General features: G+C 40.3%; 2 protein-coding genes across 2 annotated transcripts; both read right to left on the bottom strand.

The window, feature by feature from the left end:
* Positions 1–1,878: 1,878 nt before the first annotated feature.
* Positions 1,879–8,029, bottom strand: LOC124255919 (scavenger receptor class F member 1-like). The gene is made up of 3 exons (XM_046689871.1): positions 7,973–8,029; positions 7,366–7,761; positions 1,879–2,623 (listed from the first exon to the last, which is right to left on the bottom strand). The coding sequence occupies exons 1-3, from the start codon at positions 8,022–8,024 to the stop codon at positions 2,517–2,519; spliced, it is 555 nt and encodes a 184-aa protein (XP_046545827.1). The 5' UTR covers positions 8,025–8,029; the 3' UTR covers positions 1,879–2,516.
* Positions 8,030–11,023: 2,994 nt separating this feature from the next.
* On the bottom strand, positions 11,024–14,011 carry LOC124255920. Its single transcript, XM_046689872.1, has 4 exons — positions 13,741–14,011; positions 12,606–12,722; positions 12,159–12,174; positions 11,024–11,719 (listed from the first exon to the last, which is right to left on the bottom strand). Exons 1-4 carry the CDS (start codon positions 14,006–14,008, stop codon positions 11,647–11,649), a joined length of 474 nt encoding a protein of 157 aa, XP_046545828.1. The 5' UTR covers positions 14,009–14,011; the 3' UTR covers positions 11,024–11,646.
* Between the last annotated feature and the right edge of the window lie 5,868 nt (positions 14,012–19,879).

The following is a 19,879-nucleotide window of genomic DNA, read 5'->3' on the forward strand; positions in this document are numbered from 1 at the left end:
AGATTTTATACAATCGGCAATTTTATTCTGTAATTAACAATGTCGCCCAATCGATACAAATTACTGCTAGGAAATACTACATTGCAGTGAGTGACGTGCTACTTTATACAACGACAACATAGCATAAACTAGCAATGGTGAGGAGGACAAACTTGGTCATAATGATATGCACCCAGCAGTAACGGACTTATAATGAATATGCAGGCACTTTAAGTACAAATGTGACATAAAACACAAACTACAATCTGATCTACCCATCTTCCTTCTTTGTCATCCCGCGGTGATATATGAGTGAGGCCAGGATGAAATGACACTACCAGTTTTTACCAGAGTTTCATGTTATAGACACTGGTGGTTGCTACAGGAACAGAACTACTGTACCCACATCGTTGTCACTACACGAACACCGCTACTGTAAAGACGTCACTGTCACTACAGGAACATCCCTACTATACCCACGTCGTTGTCGTTGTCATTACAGGCACACCACTACTGTACCCATGTCGTTGTCATTACAGGAACATCACTACTGTACCCACGTCGTTGTCACTACAGGAACACCACTACTGTACCCTCGTTGTTGTCATTACAGGAACACCACTACTGTACCGACGTCGTTGTCACTACAGGAACACCACTACTGTACCCACGTCGTTGTCACTACAAGAACACCACTTCCGTACCTTCATCATTGTCACTACAGGAACACCACTACTGTATCCACGCCATTGTCACGACAGGAACACCACTATTGTACCCCCATCGTTGTCACTACAGAACACCACTACTGTACACGTCGTTGTCACAACAGGGACACCCCTGCTGTACCCACGTCATTGTCACTACAGGAACACCACTATTGTACCCACGCCGTTGTCATTACAGGAACACCACTACTGTCCTGACGTCGTTGTCATTACAGGAACACCACCACTGTACCGATGTCGTTGTCATTGCAGGAATATCACTACTGTACCCACGTCGTTGTCACTACAGGAACACCACTACTGTACCCATGTCGTTGTCTTTGCAGGAACACAATTACTGTACCTTCTCCGTTGTCACTACAGGAACACAACTACTGTACACACGTCGTTGTCACCACAGGAACACCACTGCTGTACCCACGTCGTTGTCACTTCAGGAACACCACTACTGTACCCACGTCGTTGTCACTACAGAAACACCACTACTTCCCACGTGGTTGTGACTTATTTCACTGTAGATTTCACTCGCCTTTCGAAATGATTCAAATGAGGAGCTTTGGTCTGCTGTATGTGCCTCTCGTCTGCAACATAAATTTCAATATCAACAAGGGTGTCTATTGTTGCAGCACACCCTAGTCAAATTGCAATCAATTTCTACTGAAAATCATATTTTTCACATCACCAAATAATGATGTTAATCATTATTGCTTCAACTCCTACCCTGGCAGGGGACACCCAAAATAGGCTTCCAACATTATACAGATGTTGGGAATCGAACTCGGGCCGTCGGCGCGAAGGGAGCGGACGCTTTAGCCACAAGGCTACCACACGGCCCCATCAGAATGCACACCCCACACACAAAAACATACACGCGCGCGAAAACACACACTCACATATGTACACTGAAGACATATTATCTCAAACTCACCGTCTTTTTTGTCCCAAAGGTTCACGATGTAGGCTACAACTACCGTGATGATGCAGAATACACACACATACACACTGAAGACATATTATCTCAAACTCACCGTCTTTTGTCCCAAAGGTTCAAGATGTAGGTTACAACTACCGTGATGATGCAGAATACACACACATACACACTGAAGACATATTATCTCAAACTCACCGTCTTTTTGTCCCAAAGGTTCAAGATGTAGGTTACAACTACCGTGATGATGCAGAATACACACACATACACACTGAAGACATATTATCTCAAACTCACCGTCCTTTATCCCAAAGGTTCAGGATGTAGGCTACAACTACCGTGATGATGCAGAATACACACACATACACACTGAAGACATATTATCTCAAACTCACCGTCCTTTATCCCAAAGGTTCAGGATGTAGGCTACAACTACCGTGATGATGCAGAATACACACACATACACACTGAAGACATATTATCCCAAACTCACCGTCCTTTATCCCAAAGGTTCAGGATGTAGGCTACAACTACCGTGATGATGCAGAATACACACACATACACACTGAAGACATATTATCTCAAACTCACCGTCCTTTATCCCAAAGGTTCAGGATGTAGGCTACAACTACCGTGATGATGCAGAATACACACACATACACACTGAAGACATATTATCTCAAACTCACCGTCCTTTATCCCAAAGGTTCAGGATGTAGGCTACAACTACCGTGATGATGCAGAATACACACACATACACACTGAAGACATATTATCTCAAACTCACCGTCCTTTATCCCAAAGGTTCAGGATGTAGGCTACAACTACCGTGATGATGCAGAATACACACACATACACACTGAAGACATATTATCTCAAACTCACTGTCCTTTATCCCAAAGGTTCAGGATGTAGGCTACAACTACCATGATGATGCAGAATACACATACCACTGATGAAGCCACCAATGCAATGTATCTCCACTGACCTGAAATGATGTTGATATTTAAACCCCTATTCGTTTGGGTTTTAATGACACGAAGATACAAACGGAAAGATGGGTGCAAAACCAGTGGCAGTGTTGATATCGCTTGATTCCAGAGTGAGTGAGTGAATATTTGAGATTTATGCCGCTTTTAGCAATATTTCAGCAATATCAAGGCGGGACACCCCAGAAATGTGTCTCCTACTTAGTCCTTCTACATTACATTATAATTAGAAGTTGTTCACTGGTCACAGGGGTCCATGGGTTCATGTCTTTATCTTACCGAACAGCTCAATGTTAATTTTGAATTGTTTGAAGCACGGGTACAAAACGTTTTGTAGCCATTGCCTGCAGACGGTAAGAAAAACAGATTTAGAGTTATCTCCCTTCCATCGATTTGCATTCTCAAAACATCGGTACTTTACGTACATCATACGTGATTCAATGTTATTCGTTATGAAGAATTACTACAACGAAGTACCAAATGAGTTCGGCATTCCCAGCGGGGTACATAGAGATTACTACACTCGGTCTCATCACATACGAATTATGCGAACGAGTGTCCTTCCTATGGTATCTGACCGAGCGAAAGCGAGGTCAGATATCATAGGAAGGTCATGAGTTTCGTATACTTCGTATATAATGAGACCGAGTGTGGTATATTATTTATTACACACGTCTTACATGCATTAAATTGACAAAATAGCGTATATTTGTTATGTTTTGGTTTCAAACCGAAACCGGTTTCATAAAGAGGTTGCGGAAGAGTATTGTACTGTAGTACAATATTTGCATGACGTCACACTGTAATGACGTCACTGCCTTGGTAACCGACGTCACGATGCATGTCAGTTGTTATCGCCTCGTACAACCTCCTACAGTAAACTACTCCGTAGCATCTCGTTTCTTTTTTCCAGCTGCTTCATCCGGCTAACATCACTGGGGAAAATTGCGTTTATGTTTTCGACGGATATAATGTCTCAGTTCGACTCACAATTAAACAGCGACACGGCAACGTTCGCAATGTTTACATTCCCACAATGCATTTAAGTTGTAGAACGAATGAATTCACGGGTTTGTTATGAATGAAAAATAGTTACGTCAGAATGTGATCAATATTCAGAGGTCATTAGTTATCCAATCAAATCGTTAAAATCTCAGGTCAAGTCGTAACGACACAGGTCAACGCGATACGGCACTCGTGTGACGTACGAGATTAGTATGCAACTACCCATACTTTGACCTCGTGGGTAATAAATAGAAATGTTAATTGTTTATAATTACATTTTTATTGTGTTCATTAAAATTCTGGCAATCTGATTGGTTAACTGGGAACATTTCTTGTGATTTCATTTCCCAATGAATCTAAAAAAATAAGCCATGACCACCGGACCGGACTACTTTCTGACCTGAGGAATGTCGGGGAATACCTTTACACAGCGAGGGAATTCCCTTGCACTCGGGTACCTTAATGAACTTTGGATAAACATTGAAGTGATATATTGTGGTTAACATAAACAAACAACTCAAAATTATCCGTGAACGTTAATAAAGTGTTTATTTAATAAAAAAGTGTTTGTCATAATACATTATTTGACTGGTTACTGTGGTTACCACGTGCAGTCAGCGAACAGTCGTCTGCAACTTGTCTTGTTTACATTCCAACAAGATGGCCGATTCCAAGTACGGAAGTTTTGATCTGGTGAATTTTGAGTCGATTTTCGAAGATCAATCTACCGGAAACGTTGCAACTCTTAGCACGGGTAACATTGATTTTCCGGATGATTTAGACCTGGAAGAAATTGAAAGTTTGTTAGAGATAACAGCATCAACCAGATCTACAAAAACATCGGCAAATCACGAGATGACGTGTGCAATTCAAGTCGATGATAAGCCATATCAAACACATCGTTTCAAACGTTTATCAAATAATGATTTACTTCGAATGGACGACTACAGACAATCAACATCCACAAAAAGAAACACAAAATGGGGTGTTAAACTATTCCAAGGTAGATATACACAATTCATATAAATATTATTTTCAAATTCCATCCTACGTATATTTTCTCAAAACGAAACACAGCTCATCAGCACAAAGTTGTATTTTTAAAAATGGAACAATTATCAGAATGAGATTAAATTTTGTAGATCTAACCGAGAAAAATGATTTGCTATGAAGTTACCTAGTTCAAAGTTTACACAGTTGGGTCTGTCATAGTTAGGTTTCTAGATATTGTTTTCGTTCTGTATATTGAGATTGGTCGTTCGAGAGCGAGGGGAGGACTGTTGATTTTTCAACAATTACACCAGAGGAACTTAACACAAAGTTGAGATTTTTCTACACTGGGGCACAGCCTAAAAGCCAGGAAACAAGATGTGAAAATATGCCGGCTGCACTTTAAAAAATGTTCGTTCTGTCCTGAAAAGACACTTAAATGATATGGGGAGAGATATTGACATTGTAAGAGACAAGCAGTTTAAGTCTGCAAATGATATGCTTGATGCTAAATTAAAGTACAATGTACAACATGGCTGGCCACGCCCCAAACAACATAAATCAATCATTGAAACAAGTGATCTGATGAAAATTAGCACTTATCTGCATTCGGCATCCAATCCTGTTATCATGCAGTACAAAGTATGGTACGACTTGGCAATCCATTTGTAAGTCGTGGTCTTGAATTTCACCAGCAGCTTACGCCCACATCCTTTGAATTAGCGGTAGATGATAGCAATGTTGAATATGTCAAACTGTCCCACGAAACGAAACAAAAAAACATCCAGGGTGGTCTCAGCAGCGATGAAGCGCAAAGCGACAAACGAATGTACGCGACGAATGATATAAACCAATGTCCCGTCAATGCACTTCGCCAGCTCCTTGACAAAAGTGACCCAAATGCCGGATCACTTTTTTTCGCACTGTAATAAAGATGCAATTTGTTCTCCAGACGCACACAACATTTGGTATACAGCAACCCCAGTCAAAAAATACCAGTTCACTCGTTTCATGTCTGACATATGTTGCAATGCCCAATGTAGTCAGTCATACACTGCTCATTGCCTTCGCGCCACAGCAATCCAAGCCATGAGTGACGCTGGCTTTGAACTTCGTCACATAATGTTTATGAGTGGCCATAGGAATGAAAAGTTCCGTGCGTAGTTATAGTCGCCACACAACGACTACTCAAAAACTAAGAATTAGCGAGACGCTTTCCGCCATTGTAACGCCTCGACAAGAGCATGCGCACGTTGGAACATCAGTTCATGGCATCGCAATCCCAGTCACATCACAGCCCCTTTCCACTTGCGCAAATACTGCTGCCACTAACAATCTCAGTTCCACTAACTTCATGTCATCGGGCTTCATTTCCAATTCTCACTTTTCAAACTGTGTCTTTCAGTTCGCTGGTAATAATTTAAATGTTTGAACTTGAAACTTTACCGTTATCGGCACGCGTCATGTTGTGTTGTTCCGCTCTGATTCGCAATCCCGATGTTAGCTTAGTTGATTGACAGCTGTGTTGTTCCGCTCTGATTCGCAACCCCGATGTTAGCTTAGTTGATTGACAGCTGTTTTGGGGTGCTCTATGCTGATTGGCTAATGGTTTGGTAGGCGTGTCATTTTATGTAAATGAGTCACCTGAGTCATGTCACGCCATTACCGAATTCTTACACCGTAAATGTTAATCGGTGGTAACAAATATATCTGTTTTCGATGAATTTGATTGTGTTTAAATAAAATATTGCTGAAAGCCTATAGTATTTGTTGTTGAATTTAATTATAAGGATTGACTGTGTTTTCTTTCGTTGCATTGAGGTATGAAACTAAAACCAATGTGCAAACTGTTTGCACATTGGTTTTTAGTTTCATACCTCAATGCAACGAAAGACCCTCAATGCAACGAAACAAATACACTGTCAATCCTTAAGTAAACGGGGAACACTGAAAATGATAGGAGGGCGCTCAGCCAATCAGAAAGCGACATTTACGTGTGAGGTAAGATAACTTATGGAGGGCAAGCGCAATCCTAGGTCTCGCTAGCGGTTAACAAATTTTAGAGTGCATCCAATTACGTGAGTTAGTGAGTGAGTTAAAATTTATAGTCACTTTGGCAATATAACTGCCATATCGTGACTAAAAGAACAAATAATTAACGACAGAGTATAAACTCCTGTCAACGAAGGACAGTAAAACAACTAGAATATCACAGATATAAATGTAAATCTAGTAATTAAATCTAAAACATTTTAACTATAGAGGACAACACAATATAAAAAATAGGCCATAGATGGCCAACAACTGAAGGTACATCACTACACTAGTGACCACGGGGACTTACAATACATTTGCTACCTACATGGGCCCCTAGTGGATTTACAACATCCCTTCAGCAGCCAGCGATTGCAGTCAAACTTTAGCCAAAATTAAAATCACAAAACTTCTACGCTGAAAATCCTGGTAAGTTTGAAATTTACTTTGAGAGTTTTGGGACTTACGTACCCATCCAATCACCGGACACGAGTTTTGGCAGCTAGTCCTGACATCAGTTGGCAGCTGAAGGCCAGTGTGAGAACTATTCGGAGACTGAATAGCCATAATAGAGGATAGATTTGGTCGCACACGTGTCAATGACAGCCTTATTAAAACCAGCTATAGAGCAGATTTCTTACAGCCAGTACGTAGAAGGTACCGAATGTTATAATATTTATCATGATACCAACAGACACAGAATAATACTTACCCGACTTATCATCACATATCCCCGTCAACCTGCTACATGACGTGCACATAAATGAACAACTCGTACAGCCAGACCCATAGTAGGAGTCTACACATCCAGACACACAGGATGAGCCCAGCTGACAATATATTCCATCACAACCACCTGGACATGCTGTACAGCTCCCTCCTGGACTGTCACATGGTATGTTGCACCCACTGCCATGGTATCCTACGACGCAGCCGTCGGTGCAATTTTCACTACCACTGTTTGAAGTAATGCACGTGTTATTTCTACAGTTCTTGCTGCAAACAGACTTGCATTTCTGGTCGTAGTATCCACGGTCACAGTCTGTGATGCAGTAGCCTGTCGTGATGTCACAGTCTGAGCAGTGCTGGTTGTCATGGCACTGTGTAGCTGTGTAAACAGAATGGAACAATTACCAGCGTGGGAAACCCATTAGTTATCCCAGAATCTTCGTATGTTTCAAAATTGTCCGTGATCGACATGTTACACATTGTAATGCTAACTGACATCTTTTCCTGAAGCTGAAGGTATATGTTATAAGATTTGAATGGATTTGATGATGCCATAAAATAAAAGTGTTAGTGGCCTGTAACACTCTCACCTGCCGAACAAAAGGACAGACAGCTACAGCAGAACAGCACCAACAGATCCATAGGGCTCTAAGTAATACAACATGCGTTATATTAATAAACACACGCTTTATATAAGAAAACAGGACGATGTCGTGCACAAGAATGATATAATACATCATTAAAACAACACTATATACAGTTCAGCCATGAGTATTATATGTTTTAAATATTAGAACGACAATATATGCTTCAGAAGCTGTTTACATGTACTCTATTCACAAAAAACATGCTACCGTCATTCACTCATACTTGCCACACTAGCGCCAACATTAAATAGAGAAACGTGTTTATACTTGCTGTTTGAGGCGACTACTTTCAGTAACACCCTGATGAATACTGACACACACATAATCAGTCTGAAACTAAACCGTCCCAATGTTCACAACGGACATAACAGTGTTCCTACTATATATAACAAGAGTTTTATGGATAACAACTTCTTTATTTTTCGTGAGGTGCGACGTTTCGATACAGATTCTTGTACCGTTGCTTGACAACGGTACAAGAATCTGTATCGAAACGTCGCACCACGAAAAATAAAGAAGTTGTTATCCATAAAACTTGTTATATATTGTAACGTCTCAACTTCTAAAATGCCACTCAAACAAGTGTTCCTACTACGAGGAAGTTGATATGTGATCAATATCTTTTGGCGACGGAAGGAAATATTTTCTCAGCGTAAATAATAACATCCCGTAACAGCTCTTAACAAGGTTCATTAATAATATATGTCTCCATGTTACTTTGTCGTAGAACATAAGTCACACTGTAGTGGCCATACCATTTCCCAAGTCCGTGCTGGGATTCGAACCACGGACCTTCTGATCTGAAGTCGGATGCCTTGCTACAATACAACAATGTTTCTATCTAATAAAGAGACTCTATGTAAGCAACTTGTCTGTAGCTTTGTGTCGAATACTACCAAGTGAAGCCTGTTGTCCTTCAGTCATGTGTCCGTTGGTTAACTTGTAAGTAAATCCAGCTGACTCGCGTTCCTTCGTTGCTCGAGTTGGTAGCTGAATTGAAGTACGTAAAAAGTTAGCGGACATTGATTTGTTTGTTTGTTGGATTGTCAACTATATACTAATAATTGACCATGTATGTTGGCAGGGTTGGCAAACGATTCTAAAATTATAGCCTGTTGACTATGTATATTAGCTGGGTTGGCAAAGGAATTCAAATAATTATAAGTGGCTGATCTTGGACTATGTTGACTGGGTTGGCAAACGAATTCTAACATTAAAGCCTGTTGACCATGCTTTCTATCTGGGTTGGCAAAGTAATTCAAATAATTAAAGCTCGTTGACCTTGTATATTGGCTGGGTTGGCAAAGTAATTCAAACAGTTAAAGCTGGTTGACCTTGTATGTTGGCTGGGTTGGCAAACGAATTCAAATAATTAAAGCTGGTTGACCTTGTATATCATCAACTGAACACTAATACCGATTGATAGGTGTCTTCTAGTGCACGTTTTGTCAGAGTGATTGAATGAGTGAATATTTGTCGTCACATCGGCAATATATTATGACAAGAACAACAAGCATTGTCATTAAGGTGATATAATCCCCCGCCGCAAATGATCAAATCAAACTTATAAAGTAATGAAAAATAGTACTAAAGAAATTGCTTATTGAAAAACATTCAAGGGAAGCCTTGAAAGTCTATGAAGAAAATCCAGTGAACCGTTCTTGAAATATCTTGCTGACAATTCAGGTTAACAGGTTGAAGTCTTCAAAGTGTCGTTGTGACCCTGAAAATTGTGTGAAGGTCACCACAACTGACTGGGCCCTGGGCCTTTTCCAGATGAAGCTTGGTGTGAAATATGTAGAATCTCCAGTGAAATATTTTTGCGATATCTTGCTGACTATCTTAACATGCAACTAAACATGTTGAAATCTTCAAAGTGTCTCTGCGACCTTGAAAATTAAGTGAAGACCACCACCAATCAACTGAGTCCTGCGACTTCACTAGATAAAGCTTGGTGTCAAATATGAAGAAAATCCAGATAACGGTTCTTGAGATAGCTTAACATGCAGGTTTACATGCTGAAATCTTCAAAGTATCGACAGGACCTTCAAATTTAAGTGAAGGTCACTAAAATCGACTGGATCCTGCGCCTCTACTAGGTAAAGCTTGGTATTGATTATGAAGAAAATCCAGGAAATGGTTCTTGAGATAGCTTAACAGGTAAAATATTTTATCCCCTTGTCACCTTGAAATGAAGGTCAAGGTCACCAAAACTGACTTGGACCTTTCTTATACTGTGATGAACCTGAGTACTAAATATCAAAAGAATCTAGTGAACGGTTCTAAAGATATTCCAATTCGTACGGACGGACGGCCGGCCGGAATCTTACACTATATCCACCGTTTCGCGGTGTGTGTGTGTGTGTGTGTGTGTGTGTGTGTGTGTGTGTGTGTGTGTGTGTGTGTTACTGCCGCAGATGCGGCTTAGAGATTTAAGCCTCCCAACCCCCTTAAAAAAATAGCGAGAGGCATCCTTCGATGCGCCTCAGCCTAGACCTGAGCTTAGCAACGGGGTTTGGACTGGATTTAAATGTAGCCGAAATATTCGGCGACGACTTTATGGAGTGGGTCTGCCATGAATTCCTCGGAGTGGATTAAGGAGTACTGGACATCACATTCTCGGGTTTCAAAGCAATAATCGATTAACGTATCCATGAGGCGTTGTAACCGTTCAGTGCCCACGAGACCTAAACTACCGTACAGGCTGGTGATTTCCGTCAACTTATTACTCGACGCGGGGCGGCGTAAATATCGAGGCCACGGACGTCCACCCTAACTTTGGGTTTAGGCTGGAGTCACATCGAATGATGGCTCTCGCTATTATTTTTAAGGGGGCTGGGAGGCTTAATTCCCACAAATAAGCCGCTAAGCCGCATCTGCGGCAGTACACCCTGTACTACTACTTCCTTCTCATGCCAGGAGTCCAACTTGATATGCATACCTCATCATCTCTGTTTTCCTTCCGTATGTGTAAGTGAATCTCGAAACCAGCCGTTTCGGTTTGAATACGTTTTATTGACAAGAGCAGTTTAAATGAATAATGAATGCATAGAAAGCCTATATAACATGACCTACATTAAATATATTACAGTGTTACATAATACAATTGGCCAAGGCTACTGTAACTATACATCGACTGTAGGGTATACGAAAGTCCCTCCTTGTGTATGTACATGATGCTTCAACAGCACACATTACTCTTCATGGCTGTCATCAAAAGTACGGTATATGAAAGTCCCTCCTTGTGTATGCACAAGATGCTTCAACAGCACACATTACTCTTCATGGCTGTCATCGACTGTAGGGTATATGAAAGTCCCTCCTTGTGTATGTACATGATGCTTCAACAGCACACATTACTCTTCATGGCTGTCATCGATTGTAGGGTATATGAAAGTCCTTCCTTGTGTATATACATGATGCTTCAACAGCACACATTATTCTTCATGGCTGTCATCGACCCTTTCGCTTTCTTTGTTTTTAAAGCACACTGTATATTTCGTTTGTCTGTGATCGAGTGTTAAGTATATCAAAGTCTTCCTTGCATATCATTTCTGTAAAGTGATTGGCGTCTTTCAGTAGCCACGTTATCAGGCATAAGAGTCATCCATGACGTCCTAGTTTCGAAATTCAATATTCTCCAGTGGCCCAGGCGGTTCATGTGTGGGTGTTAGGTATGGCTGCCCAAACCTGTATGGATAAAGGCATAACATTAGTCATATTATTTACTTTTTCACATGTCAAGAATTTGAATATCTCCAAATATATTTAATATTCCAAAAAATATTGCATAACATAGACGTATGCTAACGAATTACCTAAATCGTGACATTCCCTGATGTGTATTTATCGTGTGGTACTCTTGGACAGATAACAGAAATATTTTCCTCGTCTTGCATGACATTTCCACAAGAAGGCTTTAACAATTCAATGTTTCAATCTACTAGCTACGTTTATTCTCAGCTTTTATGATTTTCCCAAGTGATAATTAATTAAAGTTACGAAATGTTAACGTGTGCAACGCAGTTCCAATGACATTGCAGTTTCGAATTTTGGCAGTACATATGGGATTACGTATAAATATTCATTAATTGCAATTTGTATGTTTGAACAATTTCCCCAAACTCACCTCATATACAAGTAGTCTGAAACAATAAATGATTTCGGACATTTCAATCACATAGTTTAATGCTCGTAGTTGGAACAACGTTATATTCTATGTTTCATTATGACGGTGAAGACGCTACCCATGAAGCGCAGGGAGCGTGTAAGTGTGGGCTTACGCCGAGTAATTCCATCAGTGCAACATTAGACATGCTATTCAATACCGTGACTCATTGAATAATGATGGTCGCAGAGATCTGTCACACAGGATGCAGGTTAATACAATGCACTAACAGATTATCTTAAAATATGCAGAGTAATCTATACACAAAATAGTTCAAGTTTAAATGAATATCGCCTGGGAGCAATGCATGTTAGTGTCAGAAAAAGAAGAACAAAAAGACGATGAACAAAGCGGCATCATGCGACTAAAACTGATGGTAATGTACCAAGAGTATATAACCTTTCTCACCTCTGACAGTCTTGCGTCGTCGTACAAGACAGGCAACAGCAACAACGACTAACGGGACACCAACCAATGAACCTCCGATAATAATAGCGATAGAAGTGAAGGTGGTATCTGCTATTTCTGGAAATAGAGTAAACATTAGCAACGTATGCAGTACACTGGCTTTCTACCTTAAACCTATCAGTTGCTACAATGAACTAATAAATATTATGCTTCAATTTGTAACCTAATATCATAGTGGGATTGATCATAACAATTCAATATATCTGTTAAATATATATATATTTCTTTTTTTTCATTTTCATGAAACAAAAGTCTTTCATCATAAAGTTCGTTGCACAATGACACAGACAAATACATGAACATGATCAGATATCCAGGAAACCAGTCTGTAATACAGTTAGACCTCCGATACATAATGGTGTATAGGGTGTTGTATGTTGTGCCACATCCATCTGTTATATATATACTATCATGAAACTGATTGATCTATTCTAATAGGAATAACTGTAGTACCTTTAGGATGTGAAGCAACAATCAGTATATCGACTTCTCGTCCACCGAAAGCAACAGTGAATGTATAAACCCCAAAGTCCTCATCACCAATGTTGGCAATTGTGAATGTATACTCGAACAGGTTGGGCATCGACGTCTCCATAGCGAGATTGTACTTTTTGTTGTATGTGATGTCTTTTGGAGCACCATGTCTTTCAAAACGTACTTTCGTTATAACAGGCTCAGGGTATGCACACAACGTGAACTTTATTTTTCCAGAAGGGGAAGTTCCGTCCTTGGGGGTTTCAATTTCACAATTCTTAACATTTTGTTTCTTTGGAATAGCTGAAAATACATAAATATCGCCTTGTGAATCGCCATGAGAGAATCTCTTAGGAACGTAGTTAATGGTTGTCATCATTGTTAACACCCAAACGTAAACAATATACAGAAAAGGGATATCTATTTCCCGTAATTTTTAAACTAGACTATTTCATAACAAACCAGACCCTATTGTCTACTCTGTGACGCAGCATCTATACCGGAGGCTGTAGATCAGTCTTTATGCCTCCCTTCATTGGATTATACGGATCACACAATATAAACAGTGATGTGATATAAGAACACAGAACGGTATATTTACCAATCAGCTCTGCCACGTGTAATTGTTTGTCAGATGTCCCAGTGAAGTTCGTGGCTCGACAGGAATACCTCCCAAGCTGGGGACAACTGTGGACACGTATAGCGCGTTCATACAGAGTGTTGTTCTTCCTGAACATGGCCATGGTGGATGTTTTGTGTCCTGTGTGTACCAGGGATACGTCCGGTGGGGGGCATCCTTGAACCACACACTGGAATGTGACCGTTTCATTGACATCAACTGTTGCGTTTTTCATCCCGTTTACTGTCATATCCACTACATCAGCTGAAACAAAGGGGACAGGATATACACACATTCATACATGGTTGTTGAGTTGAGGTTTATGTCGCATTGGCTCTTGTGCATCTATAAAGCGAAGGGACCAAGTTTGCACGCATACACATTTTAAGTTTCAATAGTTTCTAAAAATACACACTCATTTATTACATTATCATCTACAAGCAGAAGCGGGTCATCATGCATAAATCAACACAGACTTGTTACATGATTTACATCTTCTTGGGGCCGCCTCTGTGCTGTAGTGGTTAAAGCGTCCGCCAGGAGAGCGGAAGGTCGCGGGTTCGATCCACCGCCGTATCGTACCAAAAGACCTTAAAATATGGTACTTGTTGGTCCCTGTCTGGCGCTCGGCATTCATAGGTACAATGACTGCTCGCCTAGGAGTCAGTATAATGTGTCTGAGTGGGGTATTCATGCTTAACTGCGTCATGGTATCTCAGTGAGCTAGCACTATAAATCCAGCTTAAGTCTGGGCTAGTACAAACAAATACAGATACACACGCATGCACGTCGTCGTGTGAGAGAAATATTGTCAATTACAACATTAAACCCCTTTGAACCTCACCTCACATATTCTTGAACACCACCTATTCCCCACTACACCCCTACACTATCCACCTATCCGGTACCAGACGGGTTACAATTTTGTCTGGCATGTGACAGAGCCTATATATATGTACAGGTCTCACTGCCAGTCCCGTAGTAGTATACACATCTAGAAACACAGGATGAGCCCAGCTGACAATATCCTCCATCACAACCACCTGGACATGCTGTACAGTTACCTCCTGGACTGTCACATGGCGTCTCGCACCCTGGGCCGCGATATCCTGGCATACAACCCCGAGTGCAGTTATGATTGCCGTTGTTTGACAATACGCATACTGTGTGTATACAGTTCTTGCTGCACTCCGACTTGCATTTCTGGTCGTAGTATCCAGGGTCACAGTCTGTGATGCAGTCGCCTGTCGTGACGTCACAGTCTGAGCAGTGATGGCATGGCGTGGCTGGAAACAGAGTGAAACAAATACCCGGTAGTTATTCAAGAAGTTCAACATTTCACACTTCTTAAAACAAGATGATCAAAGACATGATTAGGCAACAGATCGAACAGGTGAGTGAGTTAATATCTAACGTCACATCGGGAATACCTCAGCCATATCGTGAAGAAAACAATTTATACAACAAAAAGTGAAAACATTTTGAAGAGTAAAACCTGTCGACGATGGACAGTAAAAACACTAGAGGAGCACAGATATGACTATAAAACTAGCATGTAAAACTAAAACATTTTAATTAAAGAAGACAATACAATATAATACACGGGCTCTAGATCGCCAACAACTGAAGATCGATCAGAATTTCACATTGTCTTTTGTTGCCGAATAAATATTTCGATGATTGAACTTCTTCGAGAGGCATTTTAGAAGTTGTATAGATGAAGGAAAACCAAGTTCTACACATAGTCAACTTCCTTATTGAAATGAGTGCCAGTCAACTTCTTTATTGCAATAGTCCAAATAGTGCTATTAGTTTTAATTTTCCACACTAGTTTTAGTTGAAATTGTGATATGCTAGTTGGTTTACTGTCCTTCGTCGACAGGTTTTTATAATATACATCTATTCCATGTCAATGTCACATATGTTCTCGTCACGATATGGCTGAAATATTGCCGATGTGACGTTAAATAATAACTCACCCGCTCACTGACTCTTTATTGCAATAAAAATGTTGACTATCCATAGACCTTGGTTTTCCTTTAGATTGTTGAATTTGATAATGCTCTTTAATAAACAAATACAAACTTGAATATACATTACCAAATGTGGACATAACTGTGAGGGTAATGCAAAAATATGTCAACACAGCCATTTTGTTCCCTGAAACAAATTATCATTTTATTTAATGGGCATACTCGAGGGCATGTGAAGAGCTTGGTGGAAGAGTGACACGAAACGTGAACAAATAATATCGTAGCTTTTCAAACAATAAAATGAAATAACACTAAGACAGGTGTTTCAGGAATGCTTTTCTTGCGTTATATAGGAACTGTATTTCTGATGGGGCTGTGGGTTAACCAGGTGGTGGAAGATTTTGCTGGTCACACTGAACGCCCTTGTATTCCCACGTGGGTACAATGTGTGACACCAGCTGCGACGTTGACGCTGTGATACTGCTTGAATACTGCTATGAGGAAACTGATCAGGTATTGACATGCATGTTTCTTATAAGGTGCGTTAGTGAAGATACAGGTAGTATGAGATACTCACCGTTACATTAGGGTGACTGGCAAGTGGATCCTTCGTGATTTCACCACAACTCTTGCTGATATCTTCTATTCACTTGTTTCTTTACTGACTCTCAGTTTTCATCTTCCATGTATGATGCAGGCAGGAGAGTAATGGAGGAAACTCGTTGGGCAGTATTTGCATAAGTAAAACAAATACAACAAGGAAGAAACACTCTTTCGAAACTCTTATCGAAATGTTAATAAACTACCACGATTTTGTAAAAACATTATTCTGATGTGGAAAAACCCTAGGCAATATCTCTACCACATGATCAGAAGGTCATCAAGTATCAAACGATGTAATCTATTCGGCACAATTGTTCTCGTGTGTTTAGTTTTTCTATCTTTCATGTGCTGTTTCTTTGACAATGTCAAGAGCCAAATACAATTCCTGTTTGTTCAGAGTTACAGCACGCGAGACACCAACAAGTTTTGAAAATCCTGTATGGTGGACAGGAAAAACGTTACGTGTGTCCTTGATGCGTCTTTCCTCTTTTCTCGTGACATGCTTTGCAATTTCGTTGCATGATGGTTGCACAATATACTCCCTCAACGTGGTATCATCGCTATGTCATAGTTATTCATTCAAGAGCTGACCTTCACTTTATGTGTTTTACTGGAGTGTAAACCTACCCAATGAACTCCCAACTGTCTGAAAGTTGGATCATTTGTATTTAATAGTGAGTGAGTGAGTTATTATTTAACGTCACATCGGCAATATTTCAGCCATATCGTGACGAGAACATTTGACATTGTAATACAATTTATATAGTTATTATAAAAACCTGCCAACGAAGGACAGTAAAAATACTAGACAATCACAGATATCAATATAAAACTAGCGAACAAAGCTAAAATATTCCAATTAAAGAAGACAATACAATGTAAAAATGGGCTATAGATCGCCAACAACTGTATTTAATAAAGTTTGAGGCTTTTTCAACAATTCAGTTCATAAAATCATAAGACCACTGTTATAGGACAACTATTGCTGAATTTGTAAAAACAGTTTGGTGGTTAAATTTGTGAATTGTGCTGCCAGCGCATTGTATACTTGCGAAGTTCAAATGACAGCTGTGAAAATTAGTTCTGGACATAAGGCGGCCTGATAATGTCGTGGGGATATATTTTGAGAATTTGGCAAATGTGGAATTGAATGCAGTGTAATATCGCCGTCTGTCGCAAATGACAGCTTGTTGGCGACTTCTGCCTCTAACCACACGAAGGGTTGTTTGTTTGTTTGTTTGTGTTTGGTTTTCATCTCCGCGCTCAGCTATATTCTTGCTGACCCGACAATACACACATTTACATGCATTAACATTACACACCTATTTGAACCCGGGTTTACACGGGAGCGAAGAGCTATTAGCGTTGCCCAGCACTCACCACAAGGATCATGCTAGGGCACCTATACATATCACAACAGTCAGCTTGCATTAACATCCCTATCAAACATGATGTCATACAGCAGATCTTTATTACTGAGTGAGTGAGTTAATACTTAACGTCACATCGGCATGTTTGTGACCGACAGGTCGTTTCTGGTTTGCTTTAGCCCATCTCACTTGCTACTGCCTAAGTGGAGCCCGTTCGGCCACACCCTTACTGGCTTTTAGGGTGCACTTGTACAAAGCGATCTTTGGGCTAAGGTGATCGTAAATCCCATACATTAACACAGACAACGGCGCCCTGGTGAATAGTACAGAACTGGTTTGTAACATCAAGTGCTGACGTTTGCTTTAATTGCATTGTGTAGAGTTATCTATGAACGAGTCAAAACCACATTGCCGCGAGTAGTTCAGATAGATCAGACTGAACATGCATAACTGTATAGTTTCCTGATTGTCAGCATTTGGTAAAGGGTATCCAATAGTCCCATCTGGTGCCAGAGTGCACCCATTATACATGTGAATGGATTCAAAACAAGCGACACTTCACCAACGGTTATTCTCAATGGCCATAGTATCTCCTTTGAATGTGTAGGTTGAAATCTGACCATGGGATTATGCACGCATGCACGTTGGTTTGGAGTGTTATACGTATAGCCCCCATCTGTACGTGTTTAGTCCATTAACATATGGTAAAGATAATAGTTACACTATGAGTGGGTGAAGTTACACTATGAGTGGGTGAGTTAAGAGGTTTAGTCACATTATGTCAGTCATATCGTGACTAAAGCAAGCCATTCATTGGTAAGAAACAAGTTTAATTATAAAATCTGTTAGCAAAGATAGTAAAACAACTAGATATTCACAGTTAGAATTAAAACTAGTCAGTATAGAACATTAAAATTGGAACAGTATTAAGGACAATGCAATATATAATCTGTCTGAAGATGTGCCTTAAGTTTGTGTTTGAGGAATGGGGCAGGTATATCTGATTTGAGAGAACCGTTCAATTCAGCTGATATCTTAGAAAGATGTAATACAAACCATAAATCCTCATCTGGACGAATCTGGTTTCTTATTTGTCCCATCTACTGCAGATGGTGTGATCCAAGTAAAGGATGCTGATGTTATGATCCAAGTAAAGGATGCAGATGCTGTGGTTCAAGGAAGAGATGTTGATGATGTGTTGATATATGGTCCATGTATTACCTGCCAAGGATGTGAGGCTGATGATCTGATCCCCTGTGAAAGATGTCGATGATGTTGACGACGTGATCCCTGCAAAAGACGTTGATGGTACTGTCCAAGTAAAGGACGTTGATGATATATATATAGGTTCTACACATACACAGGTTCTACACATACACTGGTCCGACACATGTACAGGTTCTACACATACACAGGTTCTACTCATACACAAGGTCTACACATACACAGGTTCTACTCATACACTGGTTCTACACATACACAGGTTCTACTCATACACTTGTTCTACACATACACAGGTTCTACACACACACTGGTTCTACATATACACAGGTTCTATTCATGCACAGGTTCTAGTCATACACAAGGTCTACACACACACAGGATCTACTCATACACAGGTTCTACACATACACAGGTTCTACACATACACTGGTTCGACACATACACAGGTTCTACACATACACAGGTTCTACTCATACACAGGTTCTCCTCATACACAAGGTCTACACATACACAGGTTCTACACATACACTGGTTCGACACATACACAGGTTCTACACATACACAGGTTCTACTCATACACAGGTTCTCCTCATACACAGGTCCTACACATACACAGGTTCTACTCATACACTGGTTCTACACATACACAGGTTCTACACATACACTGGTTCCACTCATACACAGGTTCTACACATACACTGGTTCTACACATACACAGGTTCTACACATACACTGGTTCCACTCATACACTGGTCCTACACATACACAGGTTCTACCCATACACAGGTTCTACTCATACACTGGTTCTACACATACACTGGTTCCACTCATACACAGGTCCTACACATACACAGGTTCTACTCATACACTGGTTCTACTCATACACTTGTTCTACACATACACAGGTTCTACACATACACTGGTTCTACATATACACAGGTTCTATTCATG

Source organism: Haliotis rubra, unplaced genomic scaffold (assembly GCF_003918875.1).
Source record: "Haliotis rubra isolate DU_JTF1 unplaced genomic scaffold, ASM391887v1 Scf612, whole genome shotgun sequence".
Taxonomy (NCBI): Eukaryota; Metazoa; Mollusca; class Gastropoda; order Lepetellida; family Haliotidae; genus Haliotis; species Haliotis rubra.

What these genes read in the sequence shown, in the direction of transcription:
- LOC124255919 (XM_046689871.1), bottom strand. Translation starts at nt 8,024, where the DNA reads ATGGATCTGTTGGTGCTGTTCTGCTGTAGCTGTCTGTCCTTTTGTTCG. An exon ending in TCTGTCCTTTTGTTCGGCAG is followed by an intron (nt 7,762 to 7,972) that starts GTGAGAGTGTTA and finishes CTGTTTACACAG; the next exon opens with CTACACAGTGCCATGACAAC. An exon ending in GATATGTGATGATAAGTCGG is followed by an intron (nt 2,624 to 7,365) that starts GTAAGTATTATT and finishes ACATCATTTCAG; the next exon opens with GTCAGTGGAGATACATTGCA.
- LOC124255920 (XM_046689872.1), bottom strand. Translation starts at nt 14,008, where the DNA reads ATGACAGTAAACGGGATGAAAAACGCAACAGTTGATGTCAATGAAACG. An exon ending in ACACGTGGCAGAGCTGATTG is followed by an intron (nt 12,723 to 13,740) that starts GTAAATATACCG and finishes CTCTATTTCCAG; the next exon opens with AAATAGCAGATACCACCTTC.